This window comes from Myxocyprinus asiaticus, chromosome 7 (genome assembly GCF_019703515.2).
Source record: "Myxocyprinus asiaticus isolate MX2 ecotype Aquarium Trade chromosome 7, UBuf_Myxa_2, whole genome shotgun sequence".
Taxonomy (NCBI): Eukaryota; Metazoa; Chordata; class Actinopteri; order Cypriniformes; family Catostomidae; genus Myxocyprinus; species Myxocyprinus asiaticus.
Window position 1 is genome coordinate 15,522,896 of NC_059350.1, and position 20,240 is coordinate 15,543,135.

General features: G+C 42.2%; 1 protein-coding gene across 3 annotated transcripts; it reads right to left on the reverse strand.

Moving 5' to 3' along the window:
• Window positions 1-22: 22 nt before the first annotated feature.
• scoca (short coiled-coil protein a) lies at window positions 23-18,423 on the reverse strand. 3 transcript variants are annotated; one of them, XM_051703038.1, is made up of 5 exons: window positions 3,364-3,513; window positions 3,085-3,156; window positions 2,445-2,516; window positions 2,272-2,352; window positions 23-2,003 (listed from the first exon to the last, which is right to left on the reverse strand). In XM_051703038.1, exons 3-5 carry the CDS (start codon window positions 2,461-2,463, stop codon window positions 1,861-1,863), a joined length of 243 nt encoding a protein of 80 aa, XP_051558998.1. In that variant the 5' UTR covers window positions 2,464-2,516; window positions 3,085-3,156; window positions 3,364-3,513; the 3' UTR covers window positions 23-1,860. The 3 variants fall into 3 exon arrangements, with proteins under 3 accessions (XP_051558998.1, XP_051558996.1, XP_051558997.1); XM_051703036.1 differs by lacking the exons at window positions 3,085-3,156; window positions 3,364-3,513 and adding an exon at window positions 18,228-18,423; XM_051703037.1 differs by lacking the exon at window positions 3,085-3,156.
• Window positions 18,424-20,240: the final 1,817 nt, after the last annotated feature.

The window sequence follows — 20,240 nt, forward strand, 5'->3', positions numbered from 1 at the left end:
CCATTAACCCTGTGTTATATTATTCATACGGAGTGAAGACTGACATCAGCAAAATCCAAGCAAAAAGCAGAGCATTTGTACTCATAAATGTCACTCAACCAGCAGAAGGCTTCCAGATCACTTCAGAGCACAGATCAATTACACTCAGCAGTCCCAACTCACTTTCCTTCTTTTTTAAAAACATAGAAGCCGGATGGTCCATTTCTTTGTCCATTTTAAGTCCCTCCATCCAAAGGATTAAACCATGAAGAGTAAACTCGAAAACAACACAGCAGTTTACACTGTGTGCGATTTCAATCTATTGATCCAAATCAAAAGATGCCAGTCAGATTTGTGCACTAGTCAGAAAATCTTAGAACATCCAAGAATGCAGATTCTGCAGACTTTTAAAAGGAAAGTTCTGGGTTAAAGGAATGTTCAGGGTTCAGTACAAGTTAAGCTTAATTGACAGCATTTGTGGTATAATGTTGATTACCAAAAAAAAAAAAAAAAAAATCGACTAACCCTTCATTTCTTAAAGAAAAAACAAAACAAAATCGCAGTTACAGTAAGGCACTTATAATGGAAGTCAATGGAGCTGGTCCATAAATGTAAAAATACACAACATTTTAAAAGTATAGCCACAATATGTAAACATTATACATGTTAACATGATTTTAGTGTGATAAATCCACTTACCTCTTCTGTGTAAAGTTTTATCCAATCCTGGGATTATAGGGTTTCGTTGTCATGACAACTAAATTGTAAAATGAGTCATGATTTTACAAAAATATGGTAAAAGCAATTTTAACACGTTACAAAATGTTTTTATAACATATTATTTTTGTTTTGCATTTATACTTTTGAAACGGTGTATTTTAATGTTTATCGACTAGCCCCATTCACTTCCAATGTAACTTATAACCTCGATTTTAGAGGTTTTTAAAATAAACGTGGGATGAGTTCAAATTATTTTTTGTGGTAATCAACATTATGCCACAAATGCTGTCAGTTGAGCTTAACTTGTATTGAACCTTCCATTAAACACAAGTTTTTCACTTCTAATGGACGGCTATGGGGCAAGTGTACATCAGTTGCCTCATAGACTTCCACTGTAAGTCCATAACTGTCAACACATTTTTGTATCAAATTATTTTCTGTGGTGATCAAAAGCATGGATAGAGCATATTGTACTGAACCTGGATATTCCTTTAAAATGTAACAATTTTCTGAGGCAGTATGATTTAAAACAAGTTAAATGATGAATGGGCCATGTTAGACACTAGTTTAGATTATTGGCACTGTCATTTAGAGAACCATCCTTCTTATTGACATAGCTCAGAGTCATGCACTTGTCTTTAAAAAAAAAATAAAAAAATCATGGGATATCACATGTTGTCATATCTGGGAACATATTGGTGTACAACATAATGCAAATTGCATGAGTCTGTGCTTTAGTGTCTTGCTTTTTGTAATGAACAGCAAAAAGCACAGCTGAAAAAAATATATCAGCGTATTAATCCTTTATAATACTTCTCAAAACCAGACTCTGTCTCTGTCGTATTTGAAAAGGTTGAATATTATAAGTCAGTTAAGTTGCTAATGTATGTACTTGCTAAAATACCAGTAATACATCACACCTTGTGGTAGTACTCTACTTCTGATCACAAAACGCATCATGCATCCCTACACACCTCATAACACAGTTCCATTCAAGTCCATTCAAGTATTACCCATACCATGCTGATAGATGCATCAGTATACTGTAAAACAAAATAAAAAAATAAACAGACAAAACAAACAGCAGCTTAGATGTACTGGATATTAGTTTGAATGTTGGGAAGAGATGACAGACTATGCAGCCATGATCCACATGGTCACTTATTTTCGTTTGCTTTTGGTGTCGGTGGTCTGGAAGACACTGGAGGCGGACATGAGGTTCTCGATGTATTGCCCAAGAACCTGGTTCTCCGATTTGAGCTTGAGGTTCTCTTCCTTCACCGCATCCACACGTGCAGAAAGATCTAATGGAAAGAGAGAGAGAGAGAGAGAGGCAGAATGCATTAGAGTGCATTACATAGCTTTTCCAGGCAGCCATTAAGAGCTTGAGTGGATCACAGAAGAAACATGAGTAACAGCAACATGATGGGTGTTGCAGTGCAATTACAGGGTAAAACAAAACAGAATCAAGAAACCAGTGGGGCAAGACACAGAAAAGATGTAAGTGTAAACATGATTATAGAGTTTTATAAGAATGCATAGCTTTTATAATGAGAAAGACTCGAATTATACCCTCAAGTGTGTGCTGAAGCTCCAGCACTTGGTTTATGAGTCTTGTCCTCTCCTCTTGTTCAACTTGATTCTCCATATCTCCTGAAAAGTCAACAAAAACATAACTGAAACAGCTCCAAAGCAGTCCATAGACTAAAATATCCCTTTGTCCAACCAAATTGTGTTATATTTACCATCAATGTTACAGTTCATGGTGCTGTACTGGTCCTCTGGTCTGGAGCGCAGGGCTGTCCGTTCCCCTTCAGCTGTAAGAGGTGTTTTCAAACGTTACTAGATTGAAACGACATGATTAAGGATATACTGTACAGTACTTCATCGAATATGTGGGGTTGTTATTACCATGGTTTCTGGGCATGTACCATTGAAATTTAATTGGTATATTCAGTACCTAGGACTACCATGTAAATACCATTACATAATTAATATGGTAATCATTCAATACCATTTTATTACCATCTGATATCAATATAGTACTTTTTTGTAAGAGCAACAGCATATCAGAGGGTGGTGAAGATACATAACTAATCTCATCCATGGCTCTTTCAAGTAAAAGTGAAAGAGAGACTTTGGGCACAACATTTAAAAAGATTTAAAGACAAAAAGAAATGCAAAACCAGCGAGATTAACTCTTGTTTTGAAAAGTTTTCCCAAATACATATATTTAACTGTTGAAATTAACTGTTGGCTAAGCTAGCCACTGGCTAACACAAAAAAACACAGCCTGACATAAATTTACTATACAATATCACTATTAATTACATTAAATGCCTAAAACTTAATTTGATAGCTATTTGGACTCGGAACTTCGCTCACATTATCTATCTGGTTTTAAGAAGGTCCAAACTAGGTCTCCATTCGTTTTCATGCATGACAGGCCGCAGCAGCCTGTGTGATGTTAATACATGAGAAAAGCAGGTTTAAATTATACTTGAAAGTACATTTAGGTTTATGTGTGTCAATTAAGTACCCCAAAATACTAGGATAAAGGCCATTAGCGCATACACACACCCCGAAACGCTTTAAACATAATCGAATCCAATAGTGGAGAGATTAACTAAACACCAACATTCTGATACGGTCAAACTGCCTTACCTGATATATGATAAACCTCTCGCTGTTATTAAAGATGATCAAACGATGAATGCAGTTCTCCAGGTAATGATACAGATTGCCCGCTACCTCATCACTTCTCTTTCCCTCTCTCAAACACACACACACATAAACAAACACTCACTCACTCACTCCCACTAACGCCGATAGAGGGAGACAAAGCCATGGAGCTATAAAATACCTGGAGAGAGCCTTTTTGTTTACACGGAGAGAGGCCCTGTAGAGGTTGTACTTCCTTCGCCAGCTGAGGAAGTTCAACCTGCCACAGGCGCTGCTGATACAGTTCTACTCAGCAGTCATTGAGTCTGTACTTTGCACTTCTATAACTGTCTGGTTTGGTTCAGCTACCAAGTCAGACATCAGAAGACTTCAAAGGATAGTTCTGACTGCTGAGAGGATTATTGGCACACCCCTACCCACCCTGCTATAACTGTAAACATCCAGAGTGATGAAAAGGACTGGTAAAATCACTCTGGACCCCATTCACCCACTTCCTTTTCAAACTGTTGCCATCTGGCCAGTGCTACAGAGCACTGAGCACCAGAACAGTCAGGCACAAGAACAGTTTTTTCCCTCAGGTCATCCACCACATGAACAGTTAAAACTGACAACCATGTGCAATATTCAATACATCCATTCCTACTTATATCCATATGCCCACTAATCTTCAACATGCTTTACACAAAAAATCCTTTTGGAATTAACTAAGTGTGGAGTTTCCAATGATACAATTGCTGTTTTATAAGAGAAGACACTGACAATTTTGCTACAGGTAGGTGTCAGTTTATGGCTCTCCCCATTCATTTGTATGGTATCCGCAAATACCGTAACACACTATTTGACGTTACGCTCTCTACAACGGCTTAACGCGAAAGTTGTTATATCCATAAATACAGGGCTGTAACCACTATATTCATAATAGTGGTCTACTGATATGGAGTTTTTCATGGTTGATTATTAAATTATTACATTTGGTCCCCCCAATCCTGAAAATGTGGTTACATCCTTGCATAGATATATGGTTCTCTTTCATCATCTCATGTTCGAGATCCACCTATGGGAAGGGCATCCGTACCTGACCTCTGCAGAAGCATCCAATTGCACCAAGTCTGGCTAGACAGACAGTAGCACGTGTCCTATGACAGGTAAGGTATGCCACTTACCTGGGTACATATAAGGACCTGCATGCTCTGCTGTTCCTCGGTTGACATTCGCTTCTCGCGACCTCTTTTTTAAAACATTTTAATTAATTTTTTTTATTAAATCTTATAATAACAAGAAACACACACACACACACACATATATATATATATATATATATATATATATATATATATATATATATATATATATATATATATACACTATACACACCCCACCCGAGAGCCCCCCAAAAATTCCAAATACCTGCCCCATTTCCAGACAAACAAATCTAAATCACCCCGTCTTCCCAATGACACCTCCTCATAAGCCGCTACCCTCCCCATCTCCGTGCAACACTCCAGATATGGGGGCGTACCAGCTGACCTCCAGCCCCTCAAAATAACCTGCCTGGCGATCATCACACAGGTCAGAACCCAGTTCTCCATATGGCCATCCCCCACATCGATGACCGCCCCATCGCCCAGAACACAGATTCTGGGGCAAAATGAGTGCCCACCACGTCGCACACAAAATTCTGAACCTTCGACCAGAATTTCTGGATCTCGATACACCACTAAAAAACATGGGCCATGTCTCCATCCTCCGATTGGCATCTCCAGCATATGGGTGTGTCTTTAAGACCAAGCCTATACAGTCTAGAGGGGGTCCAATAAAATCTATGCAAAATTTTGAACTGTATAAGATGCACCCTTGCATCTCTAGATGCAGACTTAAAGTTTTTAAGAATCTTAGCCCACACTCCTTCCTCCAATGCCAAGTTGAAATCTTTCTTCCATACTCTCTTGAGAGAATTTAAGGCTCCATCCCCCAGACTCTGAATTAACAGGGAGTAGTACACTGATGCCTCATGACCTTTTCCAAAAGCCGCAATCACCTCTCCCAAAGCATCTGCCTCCTTAGGGGGGTGTGTGCTACTCCCAAAAACAGTACAAAGCAGGTGGCGCAGTTGTAAATACCTATAAAACTTAGGTCTGGTGATCCCAAAATGTTGGACCAAGTTTTCAAAAGATCTCAACACTCCACTTTCATATAGGTTACCGAGTGTACCAACCCCTCTCACAATCCACTCTGGCCAGCAAAAAGGGGACTTGCCAATACACAGTCTTGTGTTCTGCCATATGCTCGAGGCAACATTTAAATAAGTGTACAATTTAAACAATCTGGACACTTTAGTCCATACCGAGTATAAATGCGAAATAACGGGGTGTAACTTAACTTTTCCGATTAGTTTGATAGAGATGCTTTGTAATGGCGAAATAGGGGCAAGAACTGCCTGTTCAATAACAAACCAGGGAGGGGCTCTCTCAGGTGAAAGTGACCAATGAGCCAAATGTCTGAGACTGAATGCATAGTAATAAAACTTAATCTTGGGTAGGCCTAGCCCACCTTTGTCTATCGGCCTATGTAACTTATTAAAATGCAATATGGGATGTTTACCATTCCAAATGAAGGACTTCTCTATGCTATCAAATTGCTTGAAATAAGAGAGGGGGACATCTACAGGGAGAGACTGTAGCAGGTAGTTAAATTTTGGAATACAATTCATTTTATTAACATTAACCTTCCCAATCATCGATAAATATAATGAAGCTCACATGCCCACATCGCTCGAAAACCTTTTTATTAAAGGGTCAAAATTAACACTAACTAAATCAGACAAATTTGCTGGGAATAAAATCCCCAAATACTCAATGCCCTGTTTGGGCCTGTGGAAGGCGCTGGCTGGAAAGCCGTTACTGTACAGTACGCTGTCAGAGCCAAAGCTTCAGATTTAGACCGATTGACTTTGTATCCTGAGAACTTGGGAAAGGAATTAATAATTCTGTGGAGGCAAGCCATAGATCTAGTAGGTTCAGAGACAAATAATAAAATATCCTCTGCGTAAAGCAGAAGCTTATGCGCCACACCTCCCGCCACCACCCCTGGAAAATCATCCTCCTTTCTTATCGCGGCTGCTAATGGTTCCAGGGCAAGAGGAAAGAGGGCAACCCTGTCGAGTGCCCCTATCCAGAGTAAAATAATCTGAAATTAATCCATTTGTTTGTACCGCTGCTACAGGGTGTCTATAAAGTAACTTAATCCAACCAATAAATGAACTCCCGAACCCATACATTTCCAAAATCTTAAAAAGATAATCCCATTCTACCATATCAAACTTTTCGGCGTCAAGTGAGATGGCAGCGACCGGAGACTGATCATTCGCTACTGACCACATGATATTGATGAGACACCTGATGTTATCAGAAGAGCTGTGGCCCAAAATAAACCCCACCTGATCTATATGTATAAGAGATGTCATAACCTTACTTAATTGGTTTGCCAAAAGTTTTGACAAAATTACATAACATCAAATATTTTGTAAAACAAACCCCAGCCAATAGGCAGAATAAACACAAAGACCATGTAGACTCATTCACAGAACTGTCTCGAAGGTGTGTTCCTTCACAAAACAAATTCCAGCCGATATAAAGCCGTTCATTTTCCTCAGACAGACAAACGAATCTTCAGTGAGCCAGCTGATGAGTGCAGCAGATGACGTATTCATTCCAATGTCTCACGAAAATACTCCACAAATCATACTCCAGCCAACAGGATGCATAAGCACAAGGAACTGACAGATTCATCCATAACTGTCCGAAGTAGTGTTATTTAACAAAACAAGCTCCAACCGCTAGGCAGAACCAGCAAAAAAGGAAACGAAACACGCATCCCAGGTCCTCGGATGGTCAAGAGTCAATTCACTTGGAGGCCGCATAAAAGTATATCTCATGATTTACACAGTCCGCCAACTTTATAAAAGACATCCTTTGTGTGGGCATGTAGATATTTTGCGGTCATCCGTAGTCTCTATTCTCAATCTGCCCAGGAACTTCCCAGGAAAAAGTGATCTTCCATCAATGCAAAAGTTTCTTTAAGGAAAAGTGTTAATCCACAAAACAAACTCCAGCCGCTCGGTGGAGCCAACGCAAAAAGAAACAAAAATGATGCCCAGCTTCCTCCGAAAGCCAGAGTATGTACAGTGAGTCAATCCACTCACAAGAAAAACACCCAATGGTTTTCACCCATTGTTTCAATAAAAGACATTGCTTGATTGGGACATGTAAATACTTCGCTGCCGTCCTTGGTGTTTATTCTCAGTCTGGCTGGAAACATCAGAGCAAAAGTGATCTTCCGCTGATGTAAGAGCTTCTTGCATTCCTTAAACCGAAAGCGTTTCTCTCTTGTCGAGTTCGCAAAGTCCGGGAACAAGAAAATATTGTAATTCTTCCAAGAAAGCTTTCCTTTGCTCCTCGCCTGGCGCAACACGAGATCTAAAAAATTTGGCCAGAATCGATCTGGGCCTTTCTCCCTCAGCAGATCTGTGAGCTGGGACAATGTGAGCTCGCTCAATTTCCAGCTTGTGGCCTGTTATGTCGAGCAGATTCGGGAAAAGCTCGTAAAGGAATTTCACCATATCTCTGCCCTCCTCATGCTCAGGAATTCCAACAATTCTAATGTTATTCATGCGGCTTCTATTCTCAAGAACTTCAAGCTTTTCAAGAACACGTTCCAAATCAACTTTGGTCATGGGCAGATTAGCGGCTAATTCCCTCTCCAATGACTCCAAATAATCGATTTGTTTCTAAACATCTGTCACTCTCGTGACTAACTCAGATCATTTTTTTCCATCACCGTAATCGATTGCCGTATTACAGCGAGATCCTCAAAGTCCGCAAGTACCTTCGCATGGTGTCACATGGCTCACGACCTCTGTTTTTCACTCTCAGCTCGGTTGGATTATTAGACTTTTACTTTTTGTCTACAGGAGGACACATTGTTAAGATCAACCTCTGCCAGACATGACTGTCTTGCTTCAGCCAGGTTAGCTGTGTTTTATTTGCTGCAAGCCACCCATGTTCGCTTTCTACTACTCAGGTTGCCCGTCTTTCTCCCTCACCTTTTTTCCCTGCTCCATGGCAGCCCGCCACAGATTTTATTGAGTTTTTCTCAACTATGCCAATTTCTAAACCCACGGCTACCCCCGGGGACAACAAGTCGCATGCCTGCCCGGCCGCATGCAGCACCCTCATCACCGCCAGAGACCCTCATCCTTTCTGTGTCATTTGCATGGGACTCAAATACGTGGAGGAGGCTCTAGAATTTCCCAAAAATTTTATCCACTGCCTGGCACTCCCCAAAAAACTCTGGTGCCAGAGGCTCAAGGTGGCCGCTACCTAGTGCACCGACCTCAAACTTTCTGACTCTGATGGGGGAAATGGTGATGACGACGTGTTCCCGGGGGCTTCCCTGGGCACAGCCTCTCTCAGCTGGGCTGAACAAAGCTACCCTGCGTTCCCCGAGGTCATTTTTACAGGCAATCTCTCATTCGCCAATGAGCCAGCCAGTTCAGGTGACCAGGATGATGTGGGCCTTCTCGAGGGTTTGAAGGATGAGGAGGCCATCCTGTCTTCCCTGACTCCCCAGGCTAGCACCCCCGCGGCTTTACCCCAGTCCATCCTCATAAAATTTTGTGAGCGAGCGGCCGCTCGCCTTAATATCGAATGGCCGGCCTTACAAAATGCCACTGACCAAGAGAGGGACTTATACAATGGGAAACTCCTGGGACCCCCTCCCGGCTTGAGGAAACAACTCCTCCCTCTCCTTCCTGCATGTGCAAAGCACATGAGGCCTCGAAGTTAAAGATATGGTGGCTCTCGGCATGGGTGATCCCCCTGCCATCGAGCCCTCGATTGCCAGACAGTAAAATGGAAGGTTTTTCCACCTCCATTCACCAGGCCTCTTGTAAAAGTCAGGGCCGTCAACGTCTCCTCCCTCCTCTCTGCATACCAGGCTGAACTCCTGGTCAACATGGGGCATCAATTAGAGAAAGGGTCTCCCTCGCCCTCTCTATGGAAGGAGATTGTAATGGTGAATGACATCGTCCTCCATAATGCCCATCAGGCCATCCAAGCCTGTGGGCGTTCTATGGCTCTTTTTGTGGTTGGAGAATGTACAATCTGGCTTAATCTGTCACGCCTCCCTGACAGCGAGAAGCGACACATTGCGGGTGCCCCGGTAGAGACCGGTCAAGCTCTTTTTAGCCCTGCTGTCGCTTTGATGTAACAGCGCTGTGACAATAAGAAAAAGGAGTATGAAGCCTTCAAATTATGCCTGCTGTGCCAGGAACCCCCCCCCCCCGTGTGACCACCCAACCCCCCTGCCACAGGCTGTCATTTCCAACATTCAGGCAAGGCAAAAGCCTGTAGCAAACTGCCTCCTCAGCAGAGTAACCTACCCTCTGCCAAGCCCTGGGGGAGAACGTCTTTCACCACGGCCGCAGCCAAGAAATCCCCCACTACCCCCTCTGACTCCAAACGGAAATGGCCGGCATGATGCACAGCTACAGGGGGCTTTGAGTCCAGCCCTCCAGACTCCAGTTCTGCCCTCCTAGTTCAGTCCAAACCGCACCCCCCACCCCACCCCCCACCCCCCCGCCCACCAGTGGGTGCCCACCTGTGTTTTCAATGTCAAATTCCCCCATCCATCTCATGTTGTGAAGCCTCCCCGCGCTGGAGGGGGTTATTGTGAGAAAAAGTATACAAGCATTGCCACCGCAACGCCCCCATCACATTTTTCTCACTCATTCAATAAAAGCTTCGGGCCCAGTGTTTCCCAAAACAGAAATAAATCCAAAAAATCAAACGAATCAAATGAATTCATTACTGAGAGAGAACATCTCTCGGCAACCCCACGTCACCCCTAAGTTGTCCACTAGATGGTGCCATTGCATCACAAATTAGCAAACCGGGCACAAACGCAGCTATAAGTGTTTCCTAGGTTGCATGGGCGTCATGTGCCCATCTACTGCGACAACACCACAGCGGTGGCACATATCAATTGCCAAGGAGGCATGCGCTCTCCCAAGCTTCACGCTCTAGCTCATAGGCTTTTAGTGTGGAGCAGGCGGCACTTCCTGTCGTTACACATGACCCATATTCCAGGCATTTTTAACATGGGCGCGGACCTTCTGTCAAAGGGGAACCCACTCTGTGGAGACTGGCGCCTCCACCCTCAGATAGTGGGCATGCTGTGGGAAAGATTCGGTCAGGCAACCGTAGATCTCTTCGCTTCACACAAAAACACCCATTGTCCTATGTTCTTCTCACTAAAGGACGAGGACGCACCCCTCGGCATGGACGCAATAGCCCATCCATGGCCCAAAGTGCTGCTCTATGCATTTCCTCCCCTGTGCCTGATAGCTCCCACCATGGCCAAGGTGAGCGAACAGAGCCTGTCCCTCATTTTGATAGCACCCAGGTGGCCCAAGGCTCCGTAGCTGGCAAAGATAATTCCTCTTTTGCATGCCCAGCTGTGGCCCCTCCCATTATGTACAGACCTCCTGTCTCAAGCGAATGGGGAGATTTACCACCCTCACCGCGACTGGGTGGCTCTCTGAGCTTGGCCAATGAGAGGGCAAACTTGAGCACGATGGGGCTCCCCCCCACGTGTGGTTGCCACTATACAGAATGCTAGGGCCTCCTCCACACAGTCCCTATATGACTGTAAGTGGCGAGTGTTTGAAGGTTGGTGTGATGGGTGCCGTTCCACATCATATCGGTGTTCAGTCTCTGATATTTTGTGTGGGCAAGTCTTTTTCCACTATTCAGGTCTACCTTCGTAGATTTATGATGGGCATCTGCCGTTCACTCCCAGTTACTAGGAGAACTGTTCCTGAGTGGGACTTCTCCATGGTGCTGGAGGCTCTATCTCAACAGTCTTTTGAGCCCCTGGGAAGCATTTCCCTAAATCTGCTGTCTTTTAAGACAGCTTTGCTCCTGGCCTTGGCATCTGCTAATGTGTCAGTGATTTGCATGCACTCTCTGTTCATTCCTTGTGCACTAAATTCTCTCTTAGTGGGGATAAGGTTTTTCTTAGGCCCATCCCAGACTTCATGCCTAATTGCTTCCCAGCATTCACCTGTGAGGTAATGAAGCTTTCTGCTTTTCACCGTCCTCCTTTCTCCTCTGCAGAGGATCAGAGGCTGAATGCTCTGTGTCCTGTGCGTGCCCTTCAGATGTACATGGATAGGACTAGTACTTTTCGGAAGAGCAATCAGCTCTTCATCTTGGTGCAATTGGACGCTTCTGCAGAGGTCAGGTACGGATGCCCTTCCCATAGGTGGATCTCTCCACTCGATGCTTCAGAGAACCGGGGTTAGGAATAGTAACCTATTGTTATATCTGTATAGATCAGTTAACTATCAAATCAATCAAATCAAATCAAATCACTTTATTGTCACACAGCCATATACACAAGTGCAATGGTGTGTGAAATTCTTGGGTGCAGTTCCGATCAACATAGCAGTCGTGACAGTGATGAGACATATACCAATTTACAATAACATCAAATTAACACAGCACAATTTAAACATCTGATATACACATAATTACACTCAACAATATACAAATAATAACATACACTGTACAGTATACAATACGCACTATATAGATACACATTATTCAGTAAAAATAAAAATTAAAATATATAAAAAAGTATATATAGTATATATAGAATGTACAGTATTGTACTGTATTGACATTCAGGCTGTCGGTTGATAGTCAGTTGTTAAGAGAGAATATAATATAATAATAATATAATTTATGACAGTCCGGTGTGAGATATAAAGTGCAGTGCTGATGTATTTTGATCGTGGGAGAACAAGAGTTCAGAAGTCTGATTGCTTGGGGGAAGAAGCTATCATGGAGTCGGCTGGTGCGGGTCCTGATGCTGCGATACCGCCTACCTGATGGTAGCAGTGAGAACAGCCCATGGCTCGGGTGGCTGGAGTCTCTGATGATCCTCCGAGCTTTTTTCACACACCGCCTTGTATATTTTTCCTGGCAGTTCGCACCACCCTTTGCTGTGCTTTGCGGTTGTGGGTGGTGCTATTGCCGTACCAGGTGGAGATGCAGCCAGTCAGGATGCTCTCTACAGTGCAGGTGTAGAACCGTGTGAGGATGTGGCGGTTCATTCCAAACTTCCTCAGCCGTCTCAGGAAGAAGACTTCAGTGTGTCTTCAGTTCTTCACAACGACTTCAGTGTGGATGGACCATGTGAGTTCCTCAGTGATGTGGACACCTAGGAACTTGAAGCTGCTGACTCTCTCCACCGGTGCTCCATTGATGGTGATGGGACTGTGTTCTCTGTCTTTTCTTCTGAAGTCCACCACAAGCTCCTTTGTCTTACTGACGTTGAGGGAGAGGCTGTGCTCCTGACACCAGTGTGTCAGAGTGTGCACCTCCTCTCTGTAGGCTGTTTCATCATTGTCAGTGATCAGACCTACCACCGTCGTATCATCAACAAACTTAATGATGGCATTGGAGCTATGTGTTGCCACACAGTCATGTGTGTACAAGGAATACAGTAGTGGGCTGAGAACACAGCCCTGCGGGGCTCCAGTGTTGAGGGTCAGTGATGAGGAGATGTTGCTGCCTATTCTAACCACCTGGCATCTGCTTGACAGGAAGTCCAGGATCCAGCTGCACAGCGAGCTGTTTAAGCCCAGAGCCCAGAGTTTCTCATCTAGCTTGGAGGGCACTATGGTGTTGAATGCTGTAGTCTACAAACAGCATTCTCACATAAGTGTTCTTTTTTTCCAGGTGGGAGAGAGCAGTGTGTATTGTAAATGCAATGGCATCATCAGTGGAGCGGTTGTTGCGGTAAGCAAACTGCAGCGGGTCAAGAGAGAGAGGCAGCACAGAGCAGATGTAATCTCTGATTAGTCTCTCAAAGCATTTGCTGATGATGGGGGTCAGAGCAACAGGACGCCAGTCATTTAAGCAAGTTATTTTTGATTGTTTTGGAACAGGCACAATGGTGGATGTTTTAAAGCATGTAGGGACTACAGACAAAGAGAGGGAAAGGTTGAAAATGTCCGTAAAAACACCAGCCAGCTGGTTCACGCACGCTCTGATGACACGGCCCGGAATGCCGTCTGGGCCCACGGCTTTGCGGATATTCACCCATCGGAAGGATCGGGTTACATCCGCTATAGAGACGGAGAGTGAACTAACCTCTGTAGCTTCAGCCGCGAGAGCTCTCTCCGCGAGGGCGGTGTTATTTCCCTCGAAATGAGCATAAAAAGTATTTAGCTCATCCGGGAGAGAGGCAGCAGTGTTCATGGCGGAGTTTTTATTCCCTTTAAAGTCCGTGATGATGTTAATTCCCTGCCACATGCTTCTAGAGTTGGTGGTGTTAAACTGTCCTTCAATCTTGTTCCTGTACTGGCGTTTTGCAGTTCTGATTACTGAGTACTGGCTTGTTTATGCTCCTCCGCGTTCCCGGAATTAAAAGCAGAGGTCCGCACATTAAGTGCCGCGCGAACATCGTTATTTATCCATGGTTTCTGATTCGGATAGATCCGTATTGTTCTGGTCGGAACCACGTCCTCTACGCACGTTCTGATGAAACACATTATGCTATCAACGTAAAGCTCGATGTCGTCATCAGAGGTGGACATCTCCCAGTTGTGTGATAAAAACAGTCTTGTAGCGTAGAATCTGATTGGTCCGACCAGCACTGGATCGTTCTGATGGTGGGTGTTTCCTGTTTCAGTTTCTGCCTGTAAGCGGGCAGAAGCAGAATGGAAGAGTGGTCCGATTTGCCAAATGGTGGGCGGGGGAGGGATTTGTAGCCATCCCGGAAGGGAGAGTAGCAATGGTCCAAAACCCGGTCCCCTCATGTGATGAAACTAATGTGTTGGTGGTATTTTGGTGCGACTGATTTTAAACTGGCTTTATTAAAGTCCCCGGTCACAATGAACGTGGCCTCAGGGTGCGCGGTTTCCTGCTCACTTATACTCCCATACAGTTCCTTGAGTGCCCAGTCTGTGTCGGCTTGAGGCGGGATGTACACAGCTGTGATAATGACCGCTGTGAATTCCCTCGGTAGCCAGAATGGTCGACACAGAAGCATAAGAAATTCCAGATCAGAAGAGCAGATAGACTTGATAGAATGTACGTTCCTCTGATCATACCAGGATTTGTTGATCATAAAACATACACCACCTCCTCTGCTTTTACCTGAGTGGTCTTTCGCTCTGTCCGCTCGGTGCACGGAGAACCCAGCGGGTTCAATGGCTGAGTCTGGAATCTCCGCAGACATCCAAGTTTCCGTAAGGCAGATAATGCAGTAGTCCCTTGTATCTCGTTGGAAAGAGATCCGTGCTTTCAGCTCGCAGAGCTTGTTATCCAGAGACTGAACATTTGCCGGTAGAATAGTGGGTAGCGGGGGTCGATTTGCGCGGCGTCTTACTCTGATGAGAACGCCGGCTCTGTTTCCTCTTTTCCTTTTGCGTTTCCACGGCCGTGCTGCCCAGACAAAGGGCTCCGCTTGCGTGTTTGTAAACAGCGGGTCGGCATTGAGAAATTTGAAGTCCGGTTTAGGGTGTGAAATTGCTGAACCAATGTCCAAAAGTGTTTGTCTGTCATAGACAATAAGGCAGACAACATCCAAGACAAAAAACATAAGAATTGTGAACAAAACAAACAAAACACTACTATGTTGTGTCGGAGCTCGCAACGCAGCAGCCATACTCGCCGCCATCTTGAGTTCACTTTGCTCCAACTAGCATGTTACGACAGTAAGTCGCCATTTGCGAATACCATACAAATGAATTGTGAGAGCTGTAAACTGACACATACCTGCCGCAAAATTGTCCGGATGTTCTCTTATAACACAGCAATTTTATCTTGTAAAATTTGATCTTGTTGAGCACATTACCACGGGGATATATCGCGTGTGGAGGCTTCACACCATCCACTGTGGCATCCATGCACAACTCACCATGCGCCCCACTGAGAGTGAACCACATTATAGTGATCACCCTGTGTGACTCTACCCTCCCTAGCAACCAAGCCAATTTGGTTGCTTAGGAGACCCTGCTGGAGTCACTCAGCACACCCTGGGATTTGAACTAGCGAACTCCAGAGGTGGTAGCCAGTGTCTTACCACTGTGCTACCCAGGCCCCAAATTTTCTCATCATTTAATCACTTGACTTTCCTTCTTCTGCAGAACACAAATGAAGGTTATCCGTTTATCACTCACACCTATCAAATAGCTTCTGAAGATATGGATTCAACTACTGGAGTTTAATGGATTATTTTTATGTGGCCTTTATGAGATTTTTGGAGCTTCAAATGTCTGGCCATCATTCACTTGCGTTGTGAGAACCAACAGAGCTAAGATGTTCTTCTAAAAATCTTTGTTTGTGTTCTGCAGAAGAAAGAAAGTCATACACATCTGGGATGGCATGAGGTTGAGTAAATGATGAGAGAATTTTAATTTTTTTGGAGAAATATCCCTTTAATATGTGAAAGAGAAGGACAGAACGTTTAACACTACAAAAAGTACCATGCTTTTTTGGACATGGAGATATGGTAATACCATGTTTTTAAACATCTTCCATGGCATTCTTTAAAATATCTTGGTGTACAATGCAAACGCTATAGTATATAGACTATTTCAAGGAATGTTCATCATTAACGTCATGTGACGTCATTGTTCCATGAACATTTCCTGCTTGTCAAAACAGAGACGGCCACTCCTATTAAAATGAATGGGAGAAATTGGAATGCCCAATGGCAGCCAGTGGTCAACCCTCCTTACAGGTAAAATAGCCAATCACCCTTTAGATGCAGAAATAGCCTGTCAATCAACACGAGAACACGCATGCTCATTAGCTATTCAAGACAGTATAATTGCTTTCATAATGTAATCTTAGGTAAAGAAACAATTTATTATACCCATTGTGACAGAACAACATGTCCTTCCTGTGGATCATTGTCAGCAGTGTTGCCAAAGTTTTGACCCCCTTAGCGAGTAAAAGAGCCATCTATTGACTAGCTACAATTTTAGCGACTTTTGTAGTCTGATTTTGCGACATTCTTCCACATCTGGCGACACAAAAAACATCAGCTCTGTCAAGAATGATGTCTAATTTTTCTCAGTGTTCTAGCACCCCTAGACGTCATCACGTGATTTAGCTACTTTTAGCGACATTTCATCAGCCTTTGGCGACTTCCCATGAGAAATAGTTGGCACCGTCATCCCGCCTCGTGTAATAGGGATTGCGTTGTCCCAATGAAGAGCCTCATCACCGCTGATTTTAAACAAAGAGCACACCTCTCCTCAGGAGACCGGTCTCTACCTGCTGGCATCTTTACAGGTCCAGGAAAAGAGCGCTGACCGCTCGAGTGAAGCCGTACAATGTTGTCCGATTTTACTGCTTATTTGAAATATGTTCTTTTATCGTAATCTTGACTAACCGTTTTGGAGATTTCGGTCTTTTCCAGTTCAAGTAGAAAGTAGCTGCGCTTTCATGCCACAGGTTTACATAGAAAAATAGCTGCCAAAACTGCCTAAGTACGTTCCAAAAACAGCCACCGAGTGGACTGATTTACCTTGAAAAAGAGACTTTGTTGAAAGGATCCAGAAAAACTTCTGGACCTCTGATTCCTTTGTTTTTGTTTACATTCTTGAAATGGTCTATAGCAATCACTCAGTACTATAGTATTTCCATTTGTTGCCATCACATCATACCATCATGATGCTTCCAGAGTACTTTTTGTAAGTTTATTTGTCTATGCAGTCTGCAAATGAACAAAATTAAAGGTGCACTCAGTAGTTTTTTGTTTTGTTTATGTCATCTTGGACTTACACTGTCACCTAGGGGCAAGGATGTAGCATCATTCAAATTTAAAATGTAAAAAAAAAAGGTTTTTTTTTAGTTGCCATTGTAGAAATTTACTATTCATAGTCAGCCATGATTGTTTTAATGTATGAGTAAAAATGTCTGATAGGGCAGTTACATAGATTAAGTAGTATTTGGCTGGCCATGCGATTCTAAAATGGCTGCCCCCATAAAGGGACCCTCATGTAGAATAAAACAGCTTTTATAAGGTTACTGATATGACAGTGAGTCTTCATTTCATATGAGTGGTCATGATTTTATACATATGTTTCAAAAATACTATTTATTTCTTTAGGAATTAAACTTTTTTAATGAGGATAAATTACGGATTGCACCTTTAAGTAATGAGTGGATTGTTTCAGGGCATGTCATCCCTGTTATTAGTAGTCCAGAGTCCAAAAGGTCTATGTACTCTAATTGTCAGTTTTGACTGGCATAATTCGTGGTTTGCTGCATGCAAACCTGTTGGTGACTGTCCACACTTGACCGACATTAAATCATTTTTCATGCTGTTAAAAGAGCAGCCTTGCTTTCTTCACTTGTATGGTCTGGGATATAAGTGTTTACATATTAGCCATGGTCACAGGCATGCGTCATCTGAAATATGCAGCCTTTGTTATGCTTACTGCTCTTATAGTACTTACTTTCAAACATACACATGTGTGAATCTGGCTCTATACAGTCCCTATACACAAGTGTATGCACTCACAGCCCCCTATGGCACACTAGATTTGCTTCTCCATTCATTCCTCTATTAGGACAAGAATTGTTTTAAGATTGTAAATGTGTGCACTTTATGCACCTGTGCGCTTTTAGGTAGGCTGCAGGCACACAAATATTCCCTGCACTACTGACCCAATGTCAATTAATTTACTGGATTAGTTCCTCAAAAGAAAGAAAACAAATAAAACTGGTTCCAACTGGTCGGTGCAAGCCGTGCAGGTGTCTTACCTGAATCATCAGCCAGTGATATGTTAATAAAAGTCCCGTCATCTTCATCCACATCACCCTCCATGACCGAGTGTGTGTAAATGTGTCTGTATGGGTGGTAACAAGCTTAATATGTTGAACAATTTCGTTTAATGTCTCTATGAAGGTAGATTTCTCTTTCTTTCTCTCTGTCTAACTCTTCCTGTAATGCTCTGCATTTGTCTGGCTTTACTCTCTCAATTATTCACCATCACCACGGATACCAACCAGACCTGTGTGGCAACTCGGGTGACAATGCAGGAGCAGTCTTAGGGCAACGCCTGTCAAGAGATCCAAAGTTCACTTGTTCTCTTTCTCAGATTACCTTTCTTTCTCACACCATCTGCCTTATTTCATCTGTGCTACAGTGTGACACATTAACTAAAGGAAGTGTCTGATGTCCTCACAAAAAAAAGAACCAATGGCAGTGCCTTAACTACACTGTCTTAATTGGTTTGCACTTTGATCAGTGTTGTGAAAATAGACCAGAGTATTAGTCACCAAAAAGAACCTATCGAAAGCTTTAATTGTCACTATAGATGCTTTCATTCTTCTGTTTCATTTTAAGCTGAAGGTATAAGAAAATGTTGACAGGCAAGTTTCTGATACTAATATGGTTAAACACAGACGCCTCTGGTAAACACTTCACATGTAATGAATTTAAGCATATTATCTACTGTATATCTTATTTGTATCTTTATTAATTTATTTGTATTCTGGTTTCACAAGCATTTTTTTTTTTTTTTTTTTTTTTTTTTAATCAGGCAAATAAACAAAGCTGTATATGAAATGAATTTGAAATGACAAAACAATGTATATGTACATTTTAATGCTGGGCCACTCTTAGTGAGAGAAAAACACCTACACACAGTTTAAGCTTTAATGAGATTGTAAATTAATTTTGTATTAATGCTTCGATACAGTAAAAAGACTGTAAATATATCGTTCATTGTTAGTTTGTGATACCTAATGCATTAACTAATGTTAACGAATGGAACCTTATTGTAAAGTATTGCCGAAAAAGACTTAAAAGGACAATTAAAGGAAGAAAAGGCCATTTCCCATCCTGCACAATGCATCTCTGATTGACAGTCCAGTACACTGTAAAAATGCCAAAGAATGAAGCAAAACAAAATTATTATTATTATTATTATTGTTATTATTATAATAAATGAATATTCATTTATAATAATAAAAATAATACTAATTATAATATTATTATATGTGATACAATACAATTATTAATAAGACTATAAATAGTGTAAATATGATATAATATTATTTAATAGTTATATGATAATTATATTATTAAATATGCATATATGTATATAGTATATATAATATGATTTATTAAAATATTAAAGGACTATTTAAGGAATTATCTAAAGGATTTAACAGAGAAAAACCTGTTTAAATGTCCTGCTTAACATTTTTATAAATTGTACTGTTTAATGTTGTATTATGAAAGTATATGGCATGAAATAAAGTTGTTTGAAATAAATGTTAAATATATCTATTAATATATGTGTATTTCTTGGTAAGGATCCTCTGTGCGAAATCACCATTTTCTGGGTTAAGTCAGTCTGCTGTCAACAAGGCTTTGAAAATTATCTGACAAGTATGTGCGGAGGGCCACCTAGTGGTTAAAGGCCATCATAAATTAAATGAGGAATTGATAGTGTGTTTTCAAGTCATCAGTGTTGGTCTCTTGCTGTGCTAGTGAAATATACATGTAATCAGGGCCATATCAAGGAATTTTGGACCCCTGACTGTATATTGCTCTGGGCCACTTACCTATCAAAAAATACAGTTTCGAATTTGTTGTAGGGCCCCGGGACCTTTGGGCCCCTAGAATCGTTTCCACCTTTCACCCCACTAGCTACCGCCCTGGATGTAATGCTTGTCAAAATAAATAAACATACAGCCTATTAATTCTGTGAATTATGCTATTTTTGAGTGCTTTTAAATTAGTGTCTATTAAACAAGCAATGTTTT

What these genes read in the sequence shown, in the direction of transcription:
- scoca (XM_051703036.1), bottom strand. Translation starts at nt 18,291, where the DNA reads ATGGAGGGTGATGTGGATGAAGATGACGGGACTTTTATTAACATATCA. An exon ending in ATCACTGGCTGATGATTCAG is followed by an intron (nt 2,517 to 18,227) that starts GTAAGACACCTG and finishes CACCTCTTACAG; the next exon opens with CTGAAGGGGAACGGACAGCC. An exon ending in GCTTCAGCACACACTTGAGG is followed by an intron (nt 2,004 to 2,271) that starts GTATAATTCGAG and finishes TCTTTCCATTAG; the next exon opens with ATCTTTCTGCACGTGTGGAT.